This window comes from Ochotona princeps, chromosome 6 (genome assembly GCF_030435755.1).
Source record: "Ochotona princeps isolate mOchPri1 chromosome 6, mOchPri1.hap1, whole genome shotgun sequence".
NCBI lineage: Eukaryota > Metazoa > Chordata > Mammalia > Lagomorpha > Ochotonidae > Ochotona > Ochotona princeps.
In genome coordinates this window covers 14,145,221-14,168,518 of record NC_080837.1, presented here as the reverse complement: position 1 = coordinate 14,168,518, position 23,298 = coordinate 14,145,221, and the positions used below count along the sequence as shown (strand labels likewise).

Below are 23,298 nucleotides of genomic sequence, written 5' to 3'. Positions count from 1 at the left end.
AAAGCCGTATTAGCAAGAACAGCTAATGTGTTGCAGGCTTCCCCCTGCAAGCCTTCAGGGCTCTGGCCCATTGCATTCCCGGCTTCTCCCCAGCAGTGCTGGGGAAGTAGCTGGAGGCACAGCCCAGGGCACAGTCGACAAAAGGACAGGTAAGGCCTGCAAGTCTCCTACCCAGCAATGTTTGCACCCTGCTAGAGACTGCAAATCCCCAACCGTGCCTCTGTGGCCTTCCAGGTGGGCTTGGACATCTCCAAGGTGCCTGCACCGCTCTGGGAAGTGCTGTCCTAAGCATTGTTTGAGCCTGTGAAGTCTGTGCTGATCTGACACACACCATGATCCTTAATGGGAGAAAGGGCGCCATGCCCTGAGACTTTTGAGAGCCTCAGAGAAGTGAAGAGGCTTGCCCGAAGTCAAAGCTGGGCATCAGCTGAGCAGAGATCACAGCACAGGCTGGTTTTCCAAACGAGACTGCATGGCCCAAGCTGGACTTACAGAAGCTATTTAGCTCATTCGCAACCTTTTATTAAAGACATGCCAGTGTCACTGCTGTAATCCTTTATTAGCGTTGCCTTTGCCGCAGGTGGGCTGCAGCACCTGCTGCTTCCGCTGCCTTGCCGCGTGGCTCCAGGAGCGCAGGTCCCTGCAGCCATGCTCTGTGCTCAGTAGTCCGGCAGAGGAAGCATGATCCTGGGGATGAACTCCTCATACTTCACTTGGCCATTCGGGTCGATATTTGCTTCCTTGAAGAGCTCGTCCACTGCAATGAACCCCAGGAACTGCTTAGTGGTGCTATGGGGGGACATGGTAAGCAACTTGCTCTGCTTTGAGAGTACAGACAGGAAGTAAGAGACCACTCCCACTGCACTGGGGCCCCCTGGGCTGCATTTGAGATGGCTGGGCTTTCTGCCGGAATTGGGGTAGGGGAGCAAGGCCCATGGGGGGAGGAATGGGTCCCTGAGGCCATGCTGTGCTTTTTGCCATAAAGAAAATATCTGACCCCCTTTGCCTGGACGACTAGAAACCTTTAAAAATACATTTTGTTGGGCCCGGCGGCGTGGTCTAGCGGCTAAAGTCCTCGCCTTGAAAGCCCCGGGATCCCATATGGGCGCCGGTTCTAATCCCGGCAGCTCCACTTCCCATCCAGCTCCCTGCTTGTGGCCTGGGAAAGCGGTTGAGGACGGCCCAATGCTTTGGGACACTGCACCCGCGTGGGAGACCTGGAGGAGGTTCCAGGTTCCCGGCATCGGATCGGCGCGCATCGGCCCGTTGCGGCTCACTTGGGGAGTGAATCATCGGACGGAGGATCTTCCTCTCTGTCTCTCCTCCTCTGTGTATATCTGGCTGTAATAAAATGAATAAATCTTTAAAAAAAAAAAAAAAAATACATTTTGTTTATTTGCAAAGAAGGCAGAGAAATGCGAAAAAAAAAAAGTCTCTGCTGGCTTGCTCCCCAAAATGCCTGCATCAGCTGAGCCTGGAACTCTACCCAGGTCTCCCATATGGGTGACAGGGACCCCATCCTTGAGGCCTCGCCTGCTGGCTGCCAGGGCGGAGCGTGTGTTAGCAGGCAGAGCCGTGACTGGTTCCCCTGCAATGCAGGATGGGGGCAGGCATCCCAAGCAGGTGTCACCGCTGTGCCGTCTGTCTCCATGGCCCCTCCCAGAGGCCAGCTCCAGGCTGGCCTGGCCCTCACCTGCCGGCCCTTCCTAGTCTCCTCCCTGTCACCCTTGTCCCTTGAGTGACAAGAATGGTCTCTCTCTTTTTTTTCAAGTGTCTTGGACTTGAGAATACTATGAGAGAAAACTAAATCCAAGTGGGCCTGGAGCTTAAGGCATACAACATGGCCCTTGTTCTGTGTGCTTGATTTTTCTTGTGTCCTGGAGTCCTGGAACAAGATACCAGTTTGTCCCAGGTGTTGGCAACAAGAATGGGCTGTCTCAGCTCCTGCTGCCCCACACAGCTGCTGCCCCCAACACTTGCCCACCCAAAGCTGGGCCATGTTCCCCTGCCTGGGTTGATCCCAGCCCCAGGAGCATCCTCCAAGGCAGGTGGAAAATGCCCTGAGATGCCAGGCTTGGCCACGCCCCTTGGGGCCCAATTACTGATTACTGGGCTGTGTGGCCTGGGCTGCGGGAGTGTGAAGTATTTTTAGAAACTCAGGCTGTGCCTCATCTTATTGCATGGCGAAGCTCCTATTGGTCAGCAGGCAGCCCGGGGGAGGAGGGGAGGGACAAGTCCCAGGCCAGCCCCAGTGTCCAACCCTGAAGCTCTTCCAGTCTCAAACAGGGGTAACTGCATTGCAGAGCCGGAAACTGCAGTCTGATGGTGCCTTCCTCCACCTTGGTCTTCTGGCCGAAACCCTAAGTCCTGGAGGACTTCCCTTTCCGGCCCCCTGCTTTTCTGGAACCCCTGTTTCTGAAAACTCCCCCTTTACTGTTTGCACAGATGAGAGTTGTGCAAGAGTCTGGGAGCCATGGAGTTGTTTCAGCCCAGGGTAGGTCCTTCTGCCACCCACCACCTGTACTACCCAGAGAGCCTAGCAGAGAGACCAGCCAGCTCTGCCCTCTGCCCTGAGAATAGCCACCATGAAGGGCAAGGCTGGGGCTGGCTGCCAGCCCGAGCGGCCAGCGTGAGCAGGGACCCCGAGCGGCCAGGGTGAGCAGGGACCCCGAGGGTCCAGCATGAGCAGGCTTTGCAGAAGCTGAGCGCTCACTCGTGGGACCTGCCTCCCTGGAAATACAGCCAGAGCCAATGGAGTCCTCAGAACAGGCCAGCCAGGATGGGACCCTGACACAAACCACAACCCCAAGCCCTGCCCTCAGTGGCCCTTAAGCATGAGGCCAGCAGCTGCTCATTGCCTGCTCCCACCTGTGGCCTCAGAGGCAGCCCAGCGGCTGTCCTGGCCAACCCAGACTCCAGGCGGAGGGGGTGGGGAGGTGAGGGAGGGGCTGATGGACGTGGGGTCTGAAACAGTGCCCGGCAGGCTGGAAGAGCACTGTGGACGGCTCAGCACGCTGCACAGAGCCTTGCAGGCAGCATGCCAGACCTGGATTACTGGGGGCTCTGGGAACCGGAATCCTCCCTTTCCAGAGCCATCCCAGCAAAGCTCCTGCGGTGCCAGGCCTTCCTGAGCCAGGAGGAATGACAGCCAAGTAGCATCCTAACCAGTAGGCTTTGGGCATCAACAGCCACCCCAGGGACAGCTCTGGGGCAAGGCCAGCCCCTCCACCATGAGTCAGGGGTGTCTTAGAGACCTGCGTCCACCACCAGTCCTACACGGGCTGCCCCTTTCCCTTCCCCCGCCCCCTCCATCCCTGCTCCCCGTTTCCATCAGTAGAAGCAGACCCTTTTGCTCTCAAGAGGTTCCCTTTCCTAAAGGAAGTTCCTCACTTCCCCCGCTCCCACTCCCCAGGGCCCCAGTGCTGCATGCACACCTAGTCCCACACGATGCCCACTGCCACGGCACAGACCTGGCGGGCAATCAAACTTCGATCCCTCCCTCCCCCAACCAACACAGCCCTGCCTGCAGGGCCCCAGCCCCCACCTTCCTTGTGCGTGAGCTTCTCGCCCAGGTTGGTGAGCTTGGAGCGCAGCTCGGCGGCCGGAAGGTAACCTTTTTTCTCCTTGTCCGCCATGAGCATGGCCAGGAGGATCTCCTTCTGGGGGTCTTCCTGCTTGATCTGCGTGTGCATCATGGTCAGGAAAGTGGAGAACTCCAGCTCGCCGTCTCTGCCTGCGGGACCCCAGACCCACAAGGGTGGTCAAGGGGGAGGGAAGAAGCGGCCAGCTGGCCTCCTGGCACCCTCACTGCCAAGGGCGGCTGTGGAGATGCTGGCAGCCGCCACAGGGACGGAAGCATAGAATTCCTCCGGAGGCCCCTCCTGGACCCTCATAGCCATCCACAGTGACAGCAGTGACCGTCATCCCTTTGGCTTAATGCTCTAGGTGCAGGGGCAGGATCAGAGCGCCCTCTAGTGCTAAACTGCAGGACAGCTGCTCCGCACCTCCTGAGTAGCCGGCGGGGCACGTTGCCCAGGATGCCGCTGGTGGCCCTTGTGGGACTATGCTGTGCACCTGCCCTTCCCCTGCCTGGAGCCTCCATCCCAGACTGGGGACCTTCCCTCCACCCCATCGTGGTGTGGCTCCCTGGCACATGCCGGGAAGCTATTCCCCTAAACTGGCAAGGGGCGGGGGGCGCTCGGAAATCACAACCCTGTACGCCCTCTCCCGGGGCTCCAGACCCTCAGGAGCCGGCCCCACTGGCCTTCCCACCTCCCTGCAACCCCGGCCCGCTCCTGGAGCTCTCGGCAGGCAGTGGAGACCCGTGTGACAGAGAAGGCCTGGCTTCTGGGCTCTGAGCAAGAGCAAGCACCCGTCCTGCCCTAAGACCATCCCTCCTTCCTGAGCATCCAGCCCCCAAAGCACGCAGCTGGCCCCTCCACTGGGACCACTCCATTCTCCTGGGACAAGAAAAAAAAAGGAACCAAACATGGTTGTTTCTGATTAGAAAACTCTCACAAGAAGACTTTTCAAAATGCTCATGGGAAATGCATAAAATGTGTGGATTTCAATATTTTTGTGGCATCGAAAATGAACCTCCTTGAATTCCATTTCCATTAACTTTGTGAAGTTCCCTGTGTCACTGTGGTTGAAAACTCAAAACAGGCCTGGTGTGGTAGCCTAGTGGCTAAAGTCCTCGCCCTAAACACACCGGGATCCCATATGGGCCCCGGTTTGTGTCCCAGCAGCCCAACTTCCCGTCCAGCTCCCTGCCTGTGGCCTGGGAAAGCAGTTGAGCATGGCCCAAAGCCTTGGGCCCCTACACCCGTGCATAATTATGCAGCCAGAGGAAGCTTCTGGCTCCTGGCTTTAGATCAGCTCAGCTCCAGCTATTGCAGCCACTTGGGGAGTGAGTCATCGGATGGAAGATCTTCCTCTCTGTCTTTCCTCCTTCTCTCTGTATATCTGACTTTCCAATAAAAATATAAAAATAAATAAATCTTTCTTCATTTTAATCTTTCTTAAAAAATAAAAAAAAAACCTCACAGGAAACATTTTTTTCTTTTAAGGAAAAAAAGGAGAGAGAAAGTCAAGATTTGCCCCTACCATGCCACCACCACCACAGTGTCCTCAGAGCCACATGGGGATGGTGTGCCAGGGGGCTTTTCTCCCAGGCTTTTTTTTTTTTTAAAGATTTTTTTTATTTTTTATTACAAAGTCAGATATACACAAAGGAGGAGAGACAGAGAGGAAGATCTTCCGTCTGATGTTTCACTCCCCAAGTGAGCTGCAATGGGCCGGTGCTGCGCCGATCCGATGCCGGGAACCAGGAACCTCTTCCAGGTCTCCCACGTGGGTGCAGGGTCCCAAAGCCTTGGGCCGTCCTCGACTGCTTTCCCAGGCCACAAGCAGGGAGCTGCATGGGGAGTGGAGCTGCCGGGATTAGAACCGGCGCCCATATGGGATCCCGGTGCGTTCAAGGTGAGGACTTTAGCTGCTAGGCCATGCCGCCGGACCCCAGGCTTTTTTTTTTTTTTTTTTCTGGCAGTTCTACAAAGTTTTTAGGTCAGTCTTTAAAATCAGAAGAACTGAATTCCAATCATAATCCCACGATTGGCACAAGAACCCAAGCGAGCTCCTTCAGGGGCTTGGAAGCTCAGCCCTGGCCAGCTGCCGGCTTTGCTGGGACAGGCAGACCCCGCCCTTGGTGGTGATCCTCAGGGACCTGGCGATCACACCGGGACCCCTCCCAGCCCCCCTACCCTGCCAGCCCCTCCCGCTCACTCACCTATCCCGTGAGTCTGCAGGTGGCGCCGCACCTCCCCAGGTGTCGGGCTGGCCCCCAGGCACCTCATGGCCACCAGGAGGTCGGCAGCTTTCATCTTGCCCCGCTGTTGCTTGTCATACAGAGAGAAGCACTCCTTGTACTCTGCACACAGCCCAGAAGTGGGGGGTCAGTTACACCCCATCCTCCTCTCCCCTCCTATGCCCCTTCCCTCGGCCCACCCCCTCCCTCCTCCTCCTCTCCCAGTGTTGGTAGATACAGCGAAGGAAAACAGAATTGCCAAGTCAAATTGGCAGAGAAAACAATGAACACATTTGCAGCACATGTATATACCAATTGGGGATGTACCTGTATCCCCAGATAGCAGGGGCAGTGGGGATCCTGCCTAGTAGTTAGCACACTGCAGGCTGTACGGGAGTGCTGGCTCAGTACCCAGCTTCCTGCTCATGCAGAGCCTGGGAGGCAGGGGTGATGGGTTAGGGTGGGGTTCCTGCTGCCACACCCACAGAAAATCCATTGCAAGCATTTCAGAAGGTGAATCAGAGGAATACAGAGCTCACACTTTCTTGCTCTCTCAGAAAAATACATACAAAGTCTTGCTTATCTGAAATGCAGCTGGCATCCTGTATTTTATCTGGTAATCCTACCCCTTCCACCCCCTTCTTCTCTTGCGCCTCCTTCCCACAAAGGAATAAAACGCCAACCCTGATGGGGCCAGGAGAAGCACGTTCCCAGGAGACAGAGGCTGGGAGGCCCTGGATTACTGTGAGGGCCAGAAATCAATCCCCTCTACATGGCCAGGCTGAGTGAGGCGCCCGTACATGGTGACTGTTAACTATCACCATCACTGTCATTGTCACCATTACAACCCCAGTCCACCACCACCACCACCACCATCACCACCGCCACCACCACCACCGCCATCACCACCACCACCACCACCATCACCACCACCACCATCACCACCACCACCGCCACCACCACCACCGCCATCACCGCCATCACCACCACCACCATCACCACCACCACCGCCACCGCCATCACCACCACCACCACCACCGCCACCACCATCACCACCACCATCACCACCGCCACCACCACCACCACGACCACCACCACCACCACCACCACCACCATCACCACCATCACCACCACCACCATCACCACCACCACCATCATCACCACCACCATCACCACCATCACCACCACCACCACTACCACCATCACCACCACCACCATCACCACCACCATTGTCACCACCACCACCACCACCACCGCCATCATAATGGTCATCATTATAGCAGGTGCTGGGTGGTGAGGAAGTGGCTGCCAGAGGGGACTTCCCTGCACTGCAGCCTCCAGCTCAGCAGCACCACCCAGTGGAGCAAGCACAGGACAGGCAGACAGGAAGCTGGGAGCATCCTTGCCACCCAGCAATGCAGACACTGAGGCTACTGTCAGGAGCAAGTAATTCTGCTCCAATCCCAGTTGATTCCCTAAGGAGGCCAATGGGCCTGGCTCCCACAGATGCACACCACCCCCATTCCAGAGCAGACACCACCAGAGGGGCAGGGAAGAGAAGAGGCAGTCTCCAGATGCCCGAGCCTGGGGCTCCCTGGCAGCCTTCCCTGCCCAGGATTCAGGGATCACCAGGTAAAGGCAGCCAGCCAGCAGGGTAGGAGACCCTTGCGGAGAGGCCAAACGGAAAGCCCCCTAATACCCACCCCCAACCCCCAGCAGCTTCGCACACCTCCCTTTCCAGAACAGACAGAGCCTTGCTCCCAGGGGATGGGACCAGGTGCAAAACCTACTCCCCCCACCCCGGCCCAGGAGGAGCCCTGCTGGAGGGGCCAATGCTGTCAGTCACATCACGAGGCCTGAGAGGGCTGCCCATGAATAGGGAGCTGGATGGGAAGTAGAGCAGACGGGACATGAGATCCTGGCCCTTGCAAGGTGAACATTTAGCCATCATGCCAGGCCCCAATTCTTCTTTTTTTAAAATAGGAAACAAACGCATATTAATCAGGCAGAAGCGTCTTTTGGATCCGCAGTACTGATAACAGTGATGTATGCATGACTTTCCGCAGAAGTGAGGAGCCTGCTGCTTGCCTGGTTGGTGTTCCATTGTGGAAGAGCACCTGACTTCAGCCACCAGACTTTCTCCTGGACATGTGGCTCCTGCTGGCTGGTGCGAGCCAGTCATTGCACACTTGTGAGTGCCTTCCACTTTCCGGCCATGTCTGGCCCAATGTCAAGGGTGCCACTGACGCCGTTTCCTCAGTCCCCAGCTCCCAGCAGCCTGGTGAAGTGGCATCATCAACCCTACTCCACAGATGAAAAAATGGAGTCCACAAAGTGACTGGACCCCATTGGGGACACCCCCGAGGCCCCTGTTGTTCTTGTTATAATAAACTGCCCTGTGCAACATCACATGCAGAAAGCACTCTTTTCTGGCTAGTGTTGTGGCACAGCTTGCTAAGCCTCCACCCACAGTGTCAGCATTTTTTCTAGGCACAAGTTCAAGTCCCAGTTGCTCCACTTGGGATCCTACTCCCCACTAATGTGCCTGGGAAAGCAGTGAAGGATGGCCCAAGTGCCTGCGTCCCTGCATCCATGTGGGAGACCTGCAAGAAGCTCCAGGCTCATGGCTTCAGACAGACTTAGCTCTGGCCATTGCAGCCATTTTGGGGAGTGAACCAGCAGATGAAAGACCTCATTGTATGTCTCTCCTTCTCTCTAACTCTACTTTTCAAATCATAAAAGTCATAAACCTTAAAAAGGAAAGCACTCTGTTTTGGTGTCAGACAATAGAATGCAAAGAGAAATTGCCTTCTCCAGAGGTCCCAGGAGGGGGGCTCCACAAGCCTGAGAACCAGGTGAGGGTGGGGGATGCTGAGGCTGAGAGCTGGCCCTCAGGCCCAGAGGAGACCCTTCAGTGTCACCTCGTGTGCTGACCACAAGGGGGCCCTGCTCATGCAGGTGAGGTGACATGCCCACCAGTGGTGCTCCCATCTCAGTCTCCATCCCCATGCCCTTCTCGACCAAGATCCGGGTACCTAGGATTCTGGAACCCTTATCCAATGACCTGAACGAAGTCCTTTCCAGGAGCTGTGGGACCCCACTCTGGCTGCTGACTTAGGTTGACATCTCACCGCTGAGCAGGTGACATCTGAGCAGTGAGCCAGGCAGTGGCATGTGTGGGCCGCAGCCTCAGGCCCACGTTGGCCTCCTGAGACTGCCTGGGCTCAGGCCTTCTCCTGCCGGGAGCCCTGAAGCTGTGGCACCAGGCTCCCGTGGCCTGGGTCTGGGTTTCCCCCACCCCCTTGCAACTCCCCGAGTTTTTCGTAATCCAATCCCTTCCTCTTGAGATAACAGACTTGAGCATTGCAGGAAACCCAAGCCTGGCTAGACACAGGTGAACTGGGGGCCCAGACCATAAAGTGCTCAGAGCCCAGACTTGCGGTGCAGGGACCCTCAGCTGCCCTCGCTCCATTTCACAGATGGGGAGAGTGAGGCCCAGAGCAGGCTGGCCACAGGGGCTACTGAGCCCTTCTCTTCTACTTCTCAGCCCATCTTCCTCCACATCCCACACAGCAACTCTCAGAGGAAAACCCATGCAACTCTCTCCTCCCCTCCTCCCCAGGCTTGTAAATCCCATCAAGAAATAAGCAGCAGTAATCTGGCTTTTGAAACTGACCCCCTCTGCCCTCCAGCGCGGCCCCTTGTTCATGGGTGGGCACAGCCCTTCGCGGACACCTGCCCCCAGCCAGGCTACCTAAAGCAACCCACATTCTGCTGCTTCTTAAAGAACAAACCCACGTACCATTAATTTGGTCCTGGGAGAGAAATTTGGCCTGTAGTGGAGAGAGAGCGGGTCGCAGTCAGGGTGGACCCCCGCTCGATGGGGGGCCCCCTCTGCAGCCCCAGCCCCACCCCCACGCACCATCGCCCAGGGCTCCAAGGCTGCTTCCTCAACAGGCGATCTTCCTCCCGCTTCAAGTCGAAAGTCCGTGCGGCTGGGCGGAGGCCTTGGCGGTAATAGATTCCCGGCTGCCATGGATACCGGGACCTGTGCCACTGGGGTCAGATTCCAGTTCCAGCCGGAGGCCCTGCCGCCTGGACTGGGGTGGGTTTGCAGGAAACGGGGCTTCTGGGACTCCAGGGGTCTCGCTGGGACACTGATGCTCTGAGCCCACCGACCAAGGCCAGGGCTGTCTCATGGGGTCCCTGCGTCCAAAAAAGGGGTCTGAGAGGTAACTGGCCCTGGGCCCTGCCTTCTGCTGACACAGCGCACTTTGCAGCTGGGGGTTCCGGAGTGCACTGCACAAACTGTCCCCTGGCGCCTAGCCCAGGGGGCCTTGGTGGGCTCAGCTGTGGGGAGCTTGGGGCTCCACAGCCCTTGGGGAAGGCTCTGCACAAGGAAGCCCGGCTGGAGTGCCAAGCCTGCCTACTTACCCAATGCCCAGGGAGTCATTTGTCACCTCTCTCTGCCTCAGTTTCTCCACCAGGCCCCCTGACAGGGCCATTGGAAGAATGAACAGGCCAGTGTACAACTGGGCTTGGGCTGGACAGGTGCCTGGGCTGAAACCACAGCCCCCAGCAGGCTCCAGTGCTGTGCCCCTCCCCCAAGGGGGAAGTGGCAGGGTGGGGCTGCTGCCCGAAGCTGCTGTGTTGCTGAGGCATCATCTGTGTGGCTAGGGCACTCCCCCTCCCCTCCCCAGGGTCGCGAGTGGTCCCCAGGAATGCCGTACACCTAGAGGGACAAGCTGGAGCTGGCCAGGGGGTGTCCCCCACCAGGGTGTCCAGGGACCCAGGACAGGGGCCTGCCTGTCCCCACCACCCCCAGGGGACAGTTTCCTCATCCCAGTTCCTGTCTCCCATTTTCACAGCTGCTCCTGGGCCCGACCCGGGGAGGGGGCATGGCTTCTGAGGCCAGAGAGCTGGACAGGGTAGAGGAGTCCCCGGGGCTTGGGAGGGGAGGGACCCCAGTGCTCCCCCAGGTACCGGGGTTCAGATCAGTGGGTGTGGCCACGTGAGCTCTGCCTGACACCTTCGTCCTTCCTTCCATCTGCACTGCAGTGAGACATCACAAACCAGGGTGGGAAAGGGGTGGGCGGGGGCGAGCAGGACCAGGCGAGCAGTGGGAGACGCCACTGACTCCACCTGGGATGCTGTGATCTCACTGGCCTTTACTCCTGAGCCCTGGCCCCCAGCTGGCACCTCTGGGACCCAGAAGTGATGACTCTGGAAGCTTTCAATCTGCAATGGGCTCAACAGTGCCCCCTGCCCCAGTCCTGGTTCATCTCCACCTAGATTGGGCGATGTTGACCTCATCTTGAAATAAGTTTTTGTGGGCCTGGCATGACGGCTCAATTGGTCAATTCTTCCCCTGCAAGTGCCAGAATCCCATGTGGCGCCGGTTAATATCCTGGCTGCTCCACTTCCCTCCCAGCTCCCTGCTTGTGGCCCAAGAAAGCAGTCAAGCCCGGTCCAAAGCCTTGGGACCCTGCACCCGCATGGGAGACCTGGAAGAAGCTCCTGGCTCCTGGCTCCGGATTGGTTCAGCTCCGGCTGTTGCAGCCACTTGGGGAGTGAATTAGTATTCTTTTTCTCTGTCTCACCTTCTCTAAATCTGCTTTTCCAATAAAAATAAATAAATCCTTAAAATAAAAACAAAAAAGACAGCACAGGCCTGGACTGCCCCAGCCCCGTCTGAAAGGAGCTAGGATGGGCTTTCTGATGTCCCACCTCCCAGAGGCCACCAAGTGACACAAGGGCCATTGCTGCTCCAGGGAACCTTGGAGCTCCAGCTAGGACCCCAGAACAGCCAGGCTTGCCCCTGCCCCAGGCACCACCTCCCTGGGCACCCCAGTTCACTCTCAAAGATACAAACAGCAGTGGGCTTGGCTTCATCCCAGTCTTTATTCACAGGCCTCTGCCTGGAGATGAAGGCAGCCTGGCCCAGGGGCTGGCAGACTTCTAAGGGGGCTGTGGAGGACCCCAACATAGAGGGCAGCCGAGACAAAGGGCTCCCTGAGGGTGCAGGACAGGAGGGGGTGCCTCCTGGCTGTGTGGGGAGGACCAGGGACAGACAGCAGGGGCCTCAGGCAGGGACTCTGGGACAGTGGCAGGGGTAGGGAAGGGGCTCAGCACTCAGCCCACAGCAGCGCCCCTGCCCTCTGGCCCACTTTGGGACACTAGCCCCAGAGAGACAAAGTGTCGTGCCCACCACACACAGAAACCAGTGTTCATGGGCCAGATGGCAGTCGGCTGACACCCTGGACCTCCCCCCCACACCCCCCAGGCTTCTATTGGGAAATGTCAGCTTAGGAGCCTGGCTCCGAAAGGCAGGAGCCTGGATCTTCCCCCAAACTAATTAGATTCTGGAAAGATCCAAACAGAACACTCTCAAGCCTTATACATGAACCCCTCTGCACACACACACACACACACACACACACACAGAGGACACACTCCTGCCGTGCACCCACACACAAAAGGTTCTTCAAAAGTTTGTGGAAAATGTGTATTATGAAAAAATATGCATGGATTTCAAAAATCTTTTTTTCTTCTTTCTTGCATCAAAATAAACCCATCTTTCCACCGCGTGTTCCACGAGCTTCGCCGAGTGCCCGGGGCTCAGTGCTGACTGCCGACATGCAGGGTGTAGAAGGCCCAGGGCTCGGGCACATAAATGACCCCTGGGTACTTTTTCCTGAGGACAGGGTCATTCCACAGCCAGGCCACCCAGAGCGCCACCAGCGTCAGGGTGAGGCCGAAGGAGTAGAACAGGAAGAGGCCGTTGCTGTCCAGGAAGAGGCACTTCCGCTGCTGGTGCAGCACCAGTGCCAGCATGGCAAAGAAGGTGAAGATGAAGAGGATGAAAATCTGGCCCTCGGTCACCAGGTACCTGGGGGGACGCCTTGGGATGAGCCCAGGTGGGCGCCATGGCAACCGCATCCTGCCTCCCTCCCTGCCGCTCACCCAGAGCTGCTGCCTGCTGCAGCCCCACTCACCAGTAGTATAGGCCGCTGGGCCCCAGCAGCAGCAGCGCCGGTCCAGGCAGGGAGCTGTGGGCTCTGCAGGCGGTAAAGCAGCCGCTGAAGTACATGAAGAGGATGAGGAAGAAGGGGATGTACCTGCAACAGGCCACACCTGAGCCGCCTGCCAGGCCAGCCTCTGGGGCGGGGACAAGGCAGGCAGGCCAGGGCTGGGGTGTCCTGCAGGACACTGTCCCAAACACTTCCCAGCAGGGCAGAACAGGGAGCCCCCAGACCCACACTGGGGGCCGCAGCCTTGCCCCCACCACACAGCCTGGAGCCCGGCCCCCTCGGGTCCTGAGGGCCCGACGCCCCTCTCCTCGTGCCAGCCCTCTGCATCTGCTCCACCCCGTGGGAAGGGTCTTCCAGCAGCGGCGGGGCCAGGAGCACCTACTCTCTGTACCTGAAGTCGGGAATGGGAGGGCGTGGGGGGGACAAGGATGCCACATGCAGCAGCAGCAGCAGCAGAGGGTGGGTGGCCTGAGGTCTGCGGTGCCCGCCCCCTCCCGGCAGTGGGCGCTTCCATGCACTCCTGTCTCCCCCTGATAACCGGGACCAACTCTGCTGGAATCCCTGTGGTTCCCAGGAGGGGAGTGCAAGCAGTGCCCCCTACTCACCCCTGTTGACTCCCATCCCGTTCTGGAAGAGCACGGTGACGTTGGGGGGCGGGGAGATGGACTATCCCATCCCCACACCCTGTCCACCTTGGGTGGGCGGGACACCTGGATCAGGGTGGCAGCCCTGCTGGCTGGGGTGGGCGCACAGGCACGCCTGCCCTCTGGTGGCCGCTGCGGGCACTGCAGGGGTGGAGGCTGGCAGGGAACCGGGTGTCTTCTTCCACCACCTCAGTTCACACCCGGCCACCCGGAGGGGCCAGCGCCCGTTGTGGTGGCTGACCAGGGCCCATCACTCACCACATGGAGTGACCCAGGTACTCGTCATAGTAGTAGAGCAGCTCGAAGGAGTCGATCTGTGGAGGCGCAGGGACCGAAGGGTGAGGGTGTGTGGGGAGATGGAGGGATGGGGTGTCCTGCAGGAGCCGCCCCGCGCCTTCCACGGCCTGCACGACCTGCGGCTGAGCGGCTCTTCGCCCCAAGTCAGGTCGGAGGTCAGGTGTTCAGCCGCTCAGGAAGGGTGCCCAGGGTGGGTGGGAGAGGGGTCCCTCACCAGCGTCTCGGGTTTGAGGTTCTTGATGATGGGGTTCTCGCGGACTGACAGGTGATGTTGGTAACCGCTGAAGAGCAGCCGGTGGTTGACCGAGTCGCCCACCAGGTGGATGCTGGCGCCCATGATGAAAGTTATGATGCTGATGTAGATGAGGGAGCGTGGCAGCGTACGGGGCGACCGCTCGATGAGCTGAAGAGGAGGCCCCCCCGCATCACACTCCTGGCCTCGCAGTCCCCTCGGGCAGCCTCCCAGGGCCCAGCTCACTGCCCAGGGTCCTCCAGGAACCAGGTGCTGTGGGGCAGGAAGGCATAGGCCCCGCAGCCCTCCTGCAGCCCAAGACTGCCCGAGGGGCCCTCTGGCTTCTGAGTGCCCACCTGCAGGAGGCGGCAAACAGGTGCATCTGAAAGTCCCTTGAATGACCCTTGGGCAATCTGAGGTCAGGTCCTGCCCACTGGTGACAAGAGAGGAAGGGGGCCGTGCTGGTGTGTTGGGGGGGGTCCTGGCAGCCAGAGTACCGACCTGGGTCTCCACTGCTGTCACTGGTGCCTGCCTGCCTTCCCAGTGGGTCCCTGCCTGAACACGCCTGTTGGGGGACCCCTTGCCTGAGCACTAACCTGTGGTGCTCTTCAGGAGTACTCTTCAGGACCCCCTGTGGTCCCCAAGGCCCCAGGCCTTGGTCCTCCCTTTCCATCCCTCCCTCACAGCCCTCGGCCCCAGAAGCAGGTGCAGTGAGGGTCTGGGCAGAGGAAAGGCTGCACCAGGGCACAGGGCCTGGCCGCAGCTCCGGGCTGGGGGTCCGCCATACCTTGAGCAGGAGGAAGGGTGTGATGACGTTGTAGGCCATATGGAAGTAGTCCCCGACGCTGGGCTTGTTGAGTGGGAACCATTCCAGGGGGAAGGCCAGCTGCAGAGAGGAGGGGAGAGGTGGGAAGGGGCTGAGGCCCCAAGCAGCCACAACAGCCGGAGCTGAACCAATCCGAAGCCAGGAGCCAGGAGCTCTTCCTGGTCTCCCACGCAGGTGCAGGGTCCCAAGGCTTTGGGTCATCCTTGACTGCTTTTCCAGGCCTCAAGCAGGGAGCTGGATGGGCAGCAGGGCCGCTGGTATTAGAATCAGTGCCCATATGGGATCCCGGCACGTTCAGTGCGAGGACCTTAGTCGCTAGGCCACCACACCGGGCCCCCAGATGCCTCCACTTCCTGCTGACACCCTAGCATGCCGCAGGTGATGGCTCAAGGAGCTGGGCTCCTGCCACCCCGGTGGCAAGGCCAGGTGGAGTTCTGGCTTCCTGTCTTCAGCATGGCTCATCAATGGCTGATCAGGCATCTGTGGAGGGAACTGGCAGATGGAAGATTGCTCTCTCTGTCTTCACCTGCCTTCCTTCCCTACCACCCCCATTGCTCTGCCTTTCCAGTAGATGAGAAATAACTAAGGATATGAAAAAAGAACAATGAGCACTGTTTGGAGAGCATCGTCTGACTGCTGAGTGCCTCCGCCCTCGACCCCTCCCCCGCGCCCCTGCCTGCTGCACCTGCGCCTGGCTGGTAACAGCAACAGAACAGGAAGGTGAAGGTGCAAGAACACCTCTTGTTGTAGTGCAAGGGCGCTCAGCAAACGCTGCTGATGTGAGGCCTCTCCGTGCTGGCCAGGGCTGGCTATGGTTACACACACTCACCATGGCAATGGGGCGGCCAAAGTCCAGAACCCAGTTCTGCAGTGTGAAGTAGACCCAGAGGTCGAGGTGGAAGGGGGCCGGGTGGTTGACGTCATTAGCCTTGGTGGAAGCATGCCTGGGAAGGAAGTGGGTGAGAGTGTCAAGCCTCCTGCCACTGCTAGAATCTTCCTGGGATGTGCTCTCATAGGTCCTGGGCTCAGGGAGTGCGCAGGCTGGACCTGCAGTTGAGGGAGGGGGTCCTGGGATTCTGGGGTCCCTCTGGCTGCCCAGTGACCCAGAAGCCCTGGTAAGCTTTGCACTTTCTCCTTGACAGAATGATGGGGAATTCGAAGGAGGCCAGAGAGGCAGACTGCACGGTGACGCCCTGGGCACTGACCGTGTCCTAAGCGTGTGCGTGGCTGACAAGTTATCTCACTTCTCCCGTCCTTCCTCTCTGCAATCCTCACAGGCAGGAATAGTGTACCCATTTTACAGGTGAAAGACTGAGGCCCAAGAGGTTAAGTAACTCACCCAAGGTTACGTGGCTAAAAACTATTTTTGTTTGTTTTTTTTGGGATTTTTTAGATTTACTTATTTACTTGAAAGAAAAAGAGAGAAAGATCTTCCATCCACTGGTTCACTCCCCAGATGACGACAACAGCCAGAGGTGTGATGGTCAGGAGCCAGGAGTTTCTTTCAGGAGTTTCTTGCCACGTGAGTGGCAAGTTCCTGAACTCATGGGCCATCCTCCACTGCTTTCCTAGGTACATTAGCAGGGATCTGGATGGGAAGTGGAGCAGTAGGGACTTGAACCGGCACCCATACAACTTTACCCGCTGTGCCACAATGCCTGTCTTTGGAGCAGATACTTTTAACCTCCATCCCAAGTTGCATACACAGTGACTGGTCTGAACCCTGGGCCTGGGACCTGAGCTGGACCAGTCGGGGCCCTTCAATGAGACATATGCATGGGGCCGTGGGGAGGTAGTCAGCTGAGGGTGGAGGGAACTGATGAGGGACACAGTAGCACTGGGGGCAGGACATGACGACACCTGAGGGCCCCCAAGGAGTTCGGGCAGGAACAGGTGTTTGTCACACAGCAGTTAGGCATCCGAGGGCCTGGGCCCCTGCTCAGCTGCTAATACCAGCTTCCTGGTAACACACCCTCTGGGAGGCAACAGGACACTCCAGGGCTCAGGGCCCTGCCACTCATGGGGGAGACCCTGAGCAAGCTCCTGGTCCAGCCCCAGCCACTGTGAGGGGTGAACCAGTCCAGGGACGAGCTTTCCTGTCTGTTCCTCTGTCTTTCAAACCCACGAAAATAAAGAAAAGGAGTTCATGAGAAAACGGGCGAGAGTGCTTAGCCCAGCAGTTTAGATGCCCACGTGCCCTACCAGGGTTCCTGGGCTTCCGCTGGGAGGCAGCAACCAACGACGCCTCCTGCCGCCCACCTGGCAGATCTGGAGCAAGTCCTCTGGCCCCAGCCCAGCTGCTCAGGTTATTTAGGAAGAGTGAACTCGTGGTAGGGAGTTCTGGTGGTGTTTTTTTTTTTTTTCTCAAACAAAAATCCATGAAACTTCATGGAAACCACATGTTCTATAAAAAAAAAAAAAGTATGGATTTTAAAATCTTTTACACCAAGATATACTTACCTTTCAATTTCATTTTCTATGAACATTTTTTTTTAAACACCCTGGTATCTTCGAATGTCTGCCTGTTTAGCAAACCAGTCGAGTTTAGTGTTGCCTCCGTGATGAAAATCTTCCTGCCCCATGCTGGGGAGAGCCTCGTCACTCATCCCATCGTCATGACAACACGGGGTCGTGTGGGCCCTCTAGCAGGCTGCCCTCCCCATCAGCATCCCCATGCTCTTCAGAGTGGGCCTGCTTTCCCTGGCACACCTCCAGGAATGAGCAGGCTGCTCCCCAGTGGAGTACGCCGGGAGCTGCACTGCCCCCCCCCTTGATTTTAATGTTAAAATTGTATTTGAACGGTGAGTGACAAGAAAAGAGACAGAGAGAGATCATCTATCCACTGGCTCAGGTCAAAACCAGGAGCCAGAAACTCCATCCGGGGCTCCCACATGGGTGGCAGGGAGGTGAGGACCTGGGCCATCCTCCACTGCCTTCCCAGGCATTAGCAGGGAGCTGGATCAGCAGGGACCTGAACTGGTGCTCTGACGTGGGATGCCGGCTTTGCAGGCAGAGGTTTAACCTGTGTGCCACAGCACTGGCCCTGTATCTCCCCCTTGCACCCAGAAGAGGCGGGCACCACGTGCCCTGGATCACAGCCTCAGCACCCCCAGCTCGGCTGCTGGTTTACACTCAATAACCACTGACTGATCCAAAGCAATCACCATCACCAGCTACTGCACTTCCAGTGGCAAACATCAGCTGAGAGGCACCTCGCTGTCCATGCCGATGCTGATACTGTAGTTCCCAGGATTCTTTGCAGCTAACACCAAGGGTGACGCCCACTCGGCCTGCAGGACATCGGGGTTGGGCAGGGAGGCTGCAGGTGGAGCAGGCCTTCCCGGGGTCACCTGCCTTCCTGTCCCCAGCACTTCCTGCAGAACAACTGTAGGCTCTGCTAGGAGCTTTGCCATAGCATCGCATCTAATCCCCAGATGTGCCAGCAGGCTGTGCCCTTGGTGCTCTGTGGACAAGGAGCGGGAGGAATTTGGCACTGGGCCAAGGTCAGCCATGCAGTAAGGAGATAATGGAGGGCTGGTGAGCCAGGCTGGCCCAGCAGGACCTGGTGGCAGGAGCTCCTCCAGGGCTGTGTGCTGGGCATGTGAGGAAACCTCGAGGCTGCTCCTGGCCAGGACTGCCCTCCAGGGCAGATACACAGCCTCCCCTGCCCAGGGCGAGCAGCTCCAGGCTGGCCATCTATGCCCAAGGTGCCACCCCTTGTGCTAACTGGCTGATATTCACAACCCAGGAGAATGCAGCCTGGGCCTCCATGTCTCTAAAGACCTGTGCTCCCAGAAGTCTGTGATTCTGCTCTGAACTGTAATAATAATGAAAGTCACACGGTGAGTTAGGACAAGAAGCCGAATGGGTTCCTGTGGCCTGCAGGAAGGCGACATCAGTGCTAGGATGGATACACCTGAGCAGAATCAAGCAGAAGAGGGCAGGAGGTGGTGGAGGGGCTGCTATGCGGAGCTGTGGTGCCTGGCTCACAGGCGGTGGAAGAGTAGGGCAGGAACCGCCGGGTCTCCATATGGGGTGGCCACTCAAGAAGGACCTGTGAGCACTGCTCGGGGTTGGAGGCAATGGCTGGCACAGGCGCCTATCTGCCCACTCTTCTGGGTGATCACCAGGGCAAGGCTGCGTGAAGCCCATGGTGGGAGCCCCAGGCCTGGAGAGCTCAGGTCAGGGAGGAGCCTAAACCCCTAAGTCCTAAGACAGGGGTCCAGAGAGGGTGGGGACACCATGTGGGTGGTGAATCAAGGGGAGGATGAGGGGCATGCCCTCAGATGGTAATTCTTGAAGTTTTCATTTTTATTTTATGTGAAAGGCAGAGAAAAACTTCCCACCTACTGATGCCTCCAGCAGCCAGGGTGGACCAGGCAAAGCCAGGAGCCTGGAACGCAACCTAGTCTCCAGTGTGGCCGGTGGGACTCGGTCACTGGCGCCACCACCTCAGCTTCCCAGGGTGCTCATCAGCAGGACGCTGGAATGGAAGTGGAGCAGGGGCGCTGGTGCAGCGGTGCTGGCATCCCATAAAGGCACTGGTTCCAGCCCTGCTGCTTCACTTCTGATCCAGCTTCCTATTTATGGCCTGGGAAAGCAGAGGAGGCTGGCTCCGGTCCTTGGGGCCCTATACCCACGTAGGAGACCTGCAGGAGGATCCTGGTTCCTGGTTTCAGGTTGGCTCAGCTCTGGCTCCTGTGGCCATTGGAGGGAGTGAACCAGCAGATGGAAGATCTGTCTCTCCTCTTTGAAAATATGCCTTTCAAATAAAAACAAATAAATCCTAAGGAAAAAAAAAAAAAGGAAGTGGAGCCGAGACCAGATACTCAGACATTGGATGAAGGCTTCCCACACAGGATGCTAACAGCTGCACCAAAGCCAACCCCACAATGCCACCTGATTTTGGCCTTGAACCCCCAGAACTGTGAACTAAATCAATCTGTCTTTCTCTCCTAAATGGCTTGTTTCTACTATTCCTTTAGTGCAATGAGACACTACACAGGTGGTACCCAGCGCTTACCAGGTCCTCTTCTATTGCAGTCCATGGGATGCCCCATCATTAGTCCAGCCTGGCTTAGCAGGGCAGGGAAGGAAAGAAAACAAACAAAACCCACAAGGCCAAGGGCAGCTGGCCAGCTTGGGAATCAGGGCTGAGCAGCATCTGAGCAATCGTCAACTCCTGGGCCCCTGACGGGGGAAGACAGATCATGAAGACTAAAGACCCTGCCCTTGCAATTGTCAGCTCAGGCCTGCCCCAAGTTCCTGACTCCACACAACACACAATGAGCCCCCAGCCCCGGCCAGAAGCCCTCTCTCTCAGCCACTCACTGCTGCTGCAGAGAATAACAGGAAAAGTTTCACAGCAGGTAACCTGAAACACAGCTGGCCTCTGCTCCCTTCCAGGGCTGTGCATGTCTGCCAGGTGGAACACCTGACACCATGACCGCTGGGAAGTGCACACCACCCCATGGAGACACTCAAGGCATTCGGGAGTAACTGGAAGACAGCCTGGCAGACAAGGGAGGGAGTCCCAGAGGAGTCAGGCAGGGACCTGTGAGTGGGACTGCGGAGGGGATGACAGGGGCTCACAGAACTGATTGAGAGTTTGAGCAAAACAGGAGTAAATAATGAGAGGTAGGGGGAAAAGAAGGCCATTACAAATCCCAGGAGAAACAAGAGCCAACGTAACTGTTAACCATGACTTGGCTCTGTAGGGAATAACATTTATATGACTTAAATAATATAACATTGTATACTGATTCCCAGTGTTTAGAACAAATCTACAGTCAAAATGTAGGAGATAATTATGGCTGGAATACAGGTAGATGCTGTAACCTTGGCAACATGAAAGCAAAACCACAGATGACAAGGTCAAGAAAGGGCAAGAAAAGTTAAAGGCCAAGACCGGCCAACATTGTCTTTGTAAGAAAGAGTGGGGACCTCCTCTAGCTGACCAAAGTAAGAAGTATCACTGGAGGGCTTGGTGCAATAGCCTAGTAGCTAAAGTCCTCACATTGTTTGCCTGGGATGCCATATGGGCATTGGTTCGTATCCCGGCTGTTCCACTTCTCATCCACTCCCTGCTTGTGGCCTGGAAAAGCAGTCGAGGATGGCCCAAAGCCTTGGGACCCTGCACCCACATGGGAGATCCGGAAGAAGCTCCTGGCTCCTGGCTTCAGATCAGATCAGTTCCAACTGTTGCGGCTGCTTGGGGAGTGAACCAGTGGATGGAAGATCTTCCTCTCTGTATCTCCTTCTCTCTGTAAATCTACTTTCCCAGAAAAATAAATAAATATTTTTAAAAAGAAGTAATGCTGGGTGCACAGCCATGAAGGCTACGTGATAAGGGAGGTAGTGAGTCAAATCCTAACAGGAGGTAATACTTGAAGTTAGTAAACCAAGAAATGGCAATTGAGCACAGTTTTCAGACTATGGACTCTGCAGACTGCCTAAGGTTTATGTCCCAGCTCCACCACCAATGAGATCTTCAGACAAGATGTAACTACTGGGCCTCAAGGTCATCATGTGTAAAACGGGCATAACAGTAGTGCCCCAAGTGGAAATGATTGATTCAGAAGCCGAGAGCCGGGCCTTGTCTACACAAAGTGCTACACGGTGTTGGGTATTACGTAGACGTTACTTCTTACTCAGAACTTCGAATTTAACTCTGGGTGAAACAGGGGAAAGTAACTCATGGGGTTGTTTCTGGTGCCAGAGGGGTGGACAGGCCACAGGGGGACATTACCGCTCAGCAGCCAGCATGGAGCAGCACACAACATCTGTCAGAAGCCCTGCATTTAGGTCCTGGTTCTTGACAACAAATGACACAAGCTCTGCAGGCCTCAGTCTTTCCCTCCATGCACTGGGAGCGACAGAGAGTGGCCAAGTGGCAGGCTGGAGCTGGGAGGTCCACTCCCGGGGCAGCGTGACCCTCGCTGACACCCAGAGACATTTTTGAGGCAGAGGTGTGCTGGTCAGCAGCTGGCCCGTGGAGAACCCACGCTGCAGCCCTAGCCGCTTCCCTGAGCCCATTTCCTCATCTGGCAATGAAATCCAACTTAGACCAGAGGCCCAGCCTGGGAGCGCATCTTAGCCCCCACCCAAGCCAATCACACCACAAACGTCTGACTCCGAGCACGCCGAGCCCGCATCTCCCACGGTTCCCTGGGGCCTCTGGGCCAAGGTGGCATCCTCCCTTGTCTCTCAGGACGACACCGGGGCGGAACCCCTACAAGCCCCACACTCCCTCAGGGCTGTACCCTGCCTGCACAGCCAGCCAGCGCCTCCTTACCACTGAGGCCCCTAGACCCCTACCCACGGGAGGGCAGCCCTGCAACCTGCCCCCGGGCGAGCATCCTTCGCGGGGCGGGCCGTGCGCAACGCTCCACTTCAACATCAACTTTGTGGAAGTTTGATTCCCACCTGCGGTTGGAGCGCCAGTCCAATAAACTTGGACTGCAAAGGCCCTCTTCAGGTTCTCCTGGCACTCCCTACCCCACACCCCTGCCAGGGCTGGGATGTCCTGCTCTGCGTCCCCCAGCCCACCTCAGGCTACTTCCCACCCCTACCTGGGCTCCTTCGAGTCTCGCCCTGCCCACCTTTCGGGCCACAAGACGTACTTAGGGATGTCGGCTGCACGCAGCCTGCCTGAGTAAGGCAGGGAGACAGGGTGCAGGGGCCATGGACAGCGGCCAAACCCCGAGGAATCTCACTCCTCCTCGGCCCCGTGCAGGAGCGAGTCCCCGATGGTCTGCCCAGCGCGGAGGGGCCCCAGCACTTGCAGGTGCGCTCCGATGGAGACAGCGCGCCTGCTTCCGGGGCGCCCTGGGACTCCATGCGCCCGGGCCCGGCCAGAGAGCAGGGACGCGGCTCCTCGCCCACCTGGCCTGCAGGAACGAGGCGCCGGGGACGCCCGCCGCTCCCGGGTGCTGCCGCCTCCGCGCCGCGGCCTCCATGGCTGCCCCGCCAGCCCCGCCACACGGCGGCCGGCTTCCTGAGTCAGACGCCGGCTCCTCCCGCCGGGTGACGGCGACGATCTCGAACGTGGAGCGCGGGTGGGCGGGGCCTGCGGGGAGAGTGGGGCTATGGGCGGGGCCTGCTGGGAGGGGCGGGGCCAGAGGGGTGCGGCGTGCAACCTGCGTGCGTGCTAATGGGGCTGCGATTTGCTGGGCAGCCCTGTGGTGTGGACGTGGGAAGCTTTGTTACTAGGCCGGTTGAAGCCTGGGGACTGGGGCTGGGGCGCAGTGGGGATCCAGGGGTAGCTTCAGCCGCGCCCTGTGCTCGCCTGGGAGGCGGCCAAGTGGGATCTCCTAGTATCTTGTACCGGAAGTTCTGGGGCCGGCGAAAGTGGGGGTGATATGAGCTGCTAGGCCACCACGCTGGGCCCAATTTGTTCTATTTTTTTTATTGGAAAGTCAGATAAACAGAGAGGAAGAGAAACAGGAAGATTGTCCATCCGT

The 23,298-nt window shown here is 57.8% G+C and overlaps 2 protein-coding genes across 3 annotated transcripts; both read right to left on the bottom strand.

Moving 5' to 3' along the window:
• Positions 1–641: 641 nt before the first annotated feature.
• On the bottom strand, positions 642–9,857 carry CALML4 (calmodulin like 4). The gene is made up of 5 exons (XM_004578328.2): positions 9,729–9,857; positions 9,609–9,639; positions 5,789–5,929; positions 3,545–3,733; positions 642–757 (listed from the first exon to the last, which is right to left on the bottom strand). Exons 1-5 carry the CDS (start codon positions 9,840–9,842, stop codon positions 660–662), a joined length of 573 nt encoding a protein of 190 aa, XP_004578385.2. The 5' UTR covers positions 9,843–9,857; the 3' UTR covers positions 642–659.
• A 2,445-nt stretch (positions 9,858–12,302) lies between these two features.
• Positions 12,303–22,903, bottom strand: CLN6 (CLN6 transmembrane ER protein). 2 transcript variants are annotated; one of them, XM_058665330.1, is made up of 7 exons: positions 22,721–22,903; positions 15,666–15,780; positions 14,798–14,896; positions 13,993–14,181; positions 13,740–13,795; positions 12,802–12,885; positions 12,303–12,695 (listed from the first exon to the last, which is right to left on the bottom strand). In XM_058665330.1, exons 1-7 carry the CDS (start codon positions 22,792–22,794, stop codon positions 12,425–12,427), a joined length of 888 nt encoding a protein of 295 aa, XP_058521313.1. In that variant the 5' UTR covers positions 22,795–22,903; the 3' UTR covers positions 12,303–12,424. The 2 variants fall into 2 exon arrangements, with proteins under 2 accessions (XP_058521313.1, XP_004578007.2); XM_004577950.2 differs by having other exon boundaries at positions 12,802–12,924; positions 22,721–22,902.
• Positions 22,904–23,298: the final 395 nt, after the last annotated feature.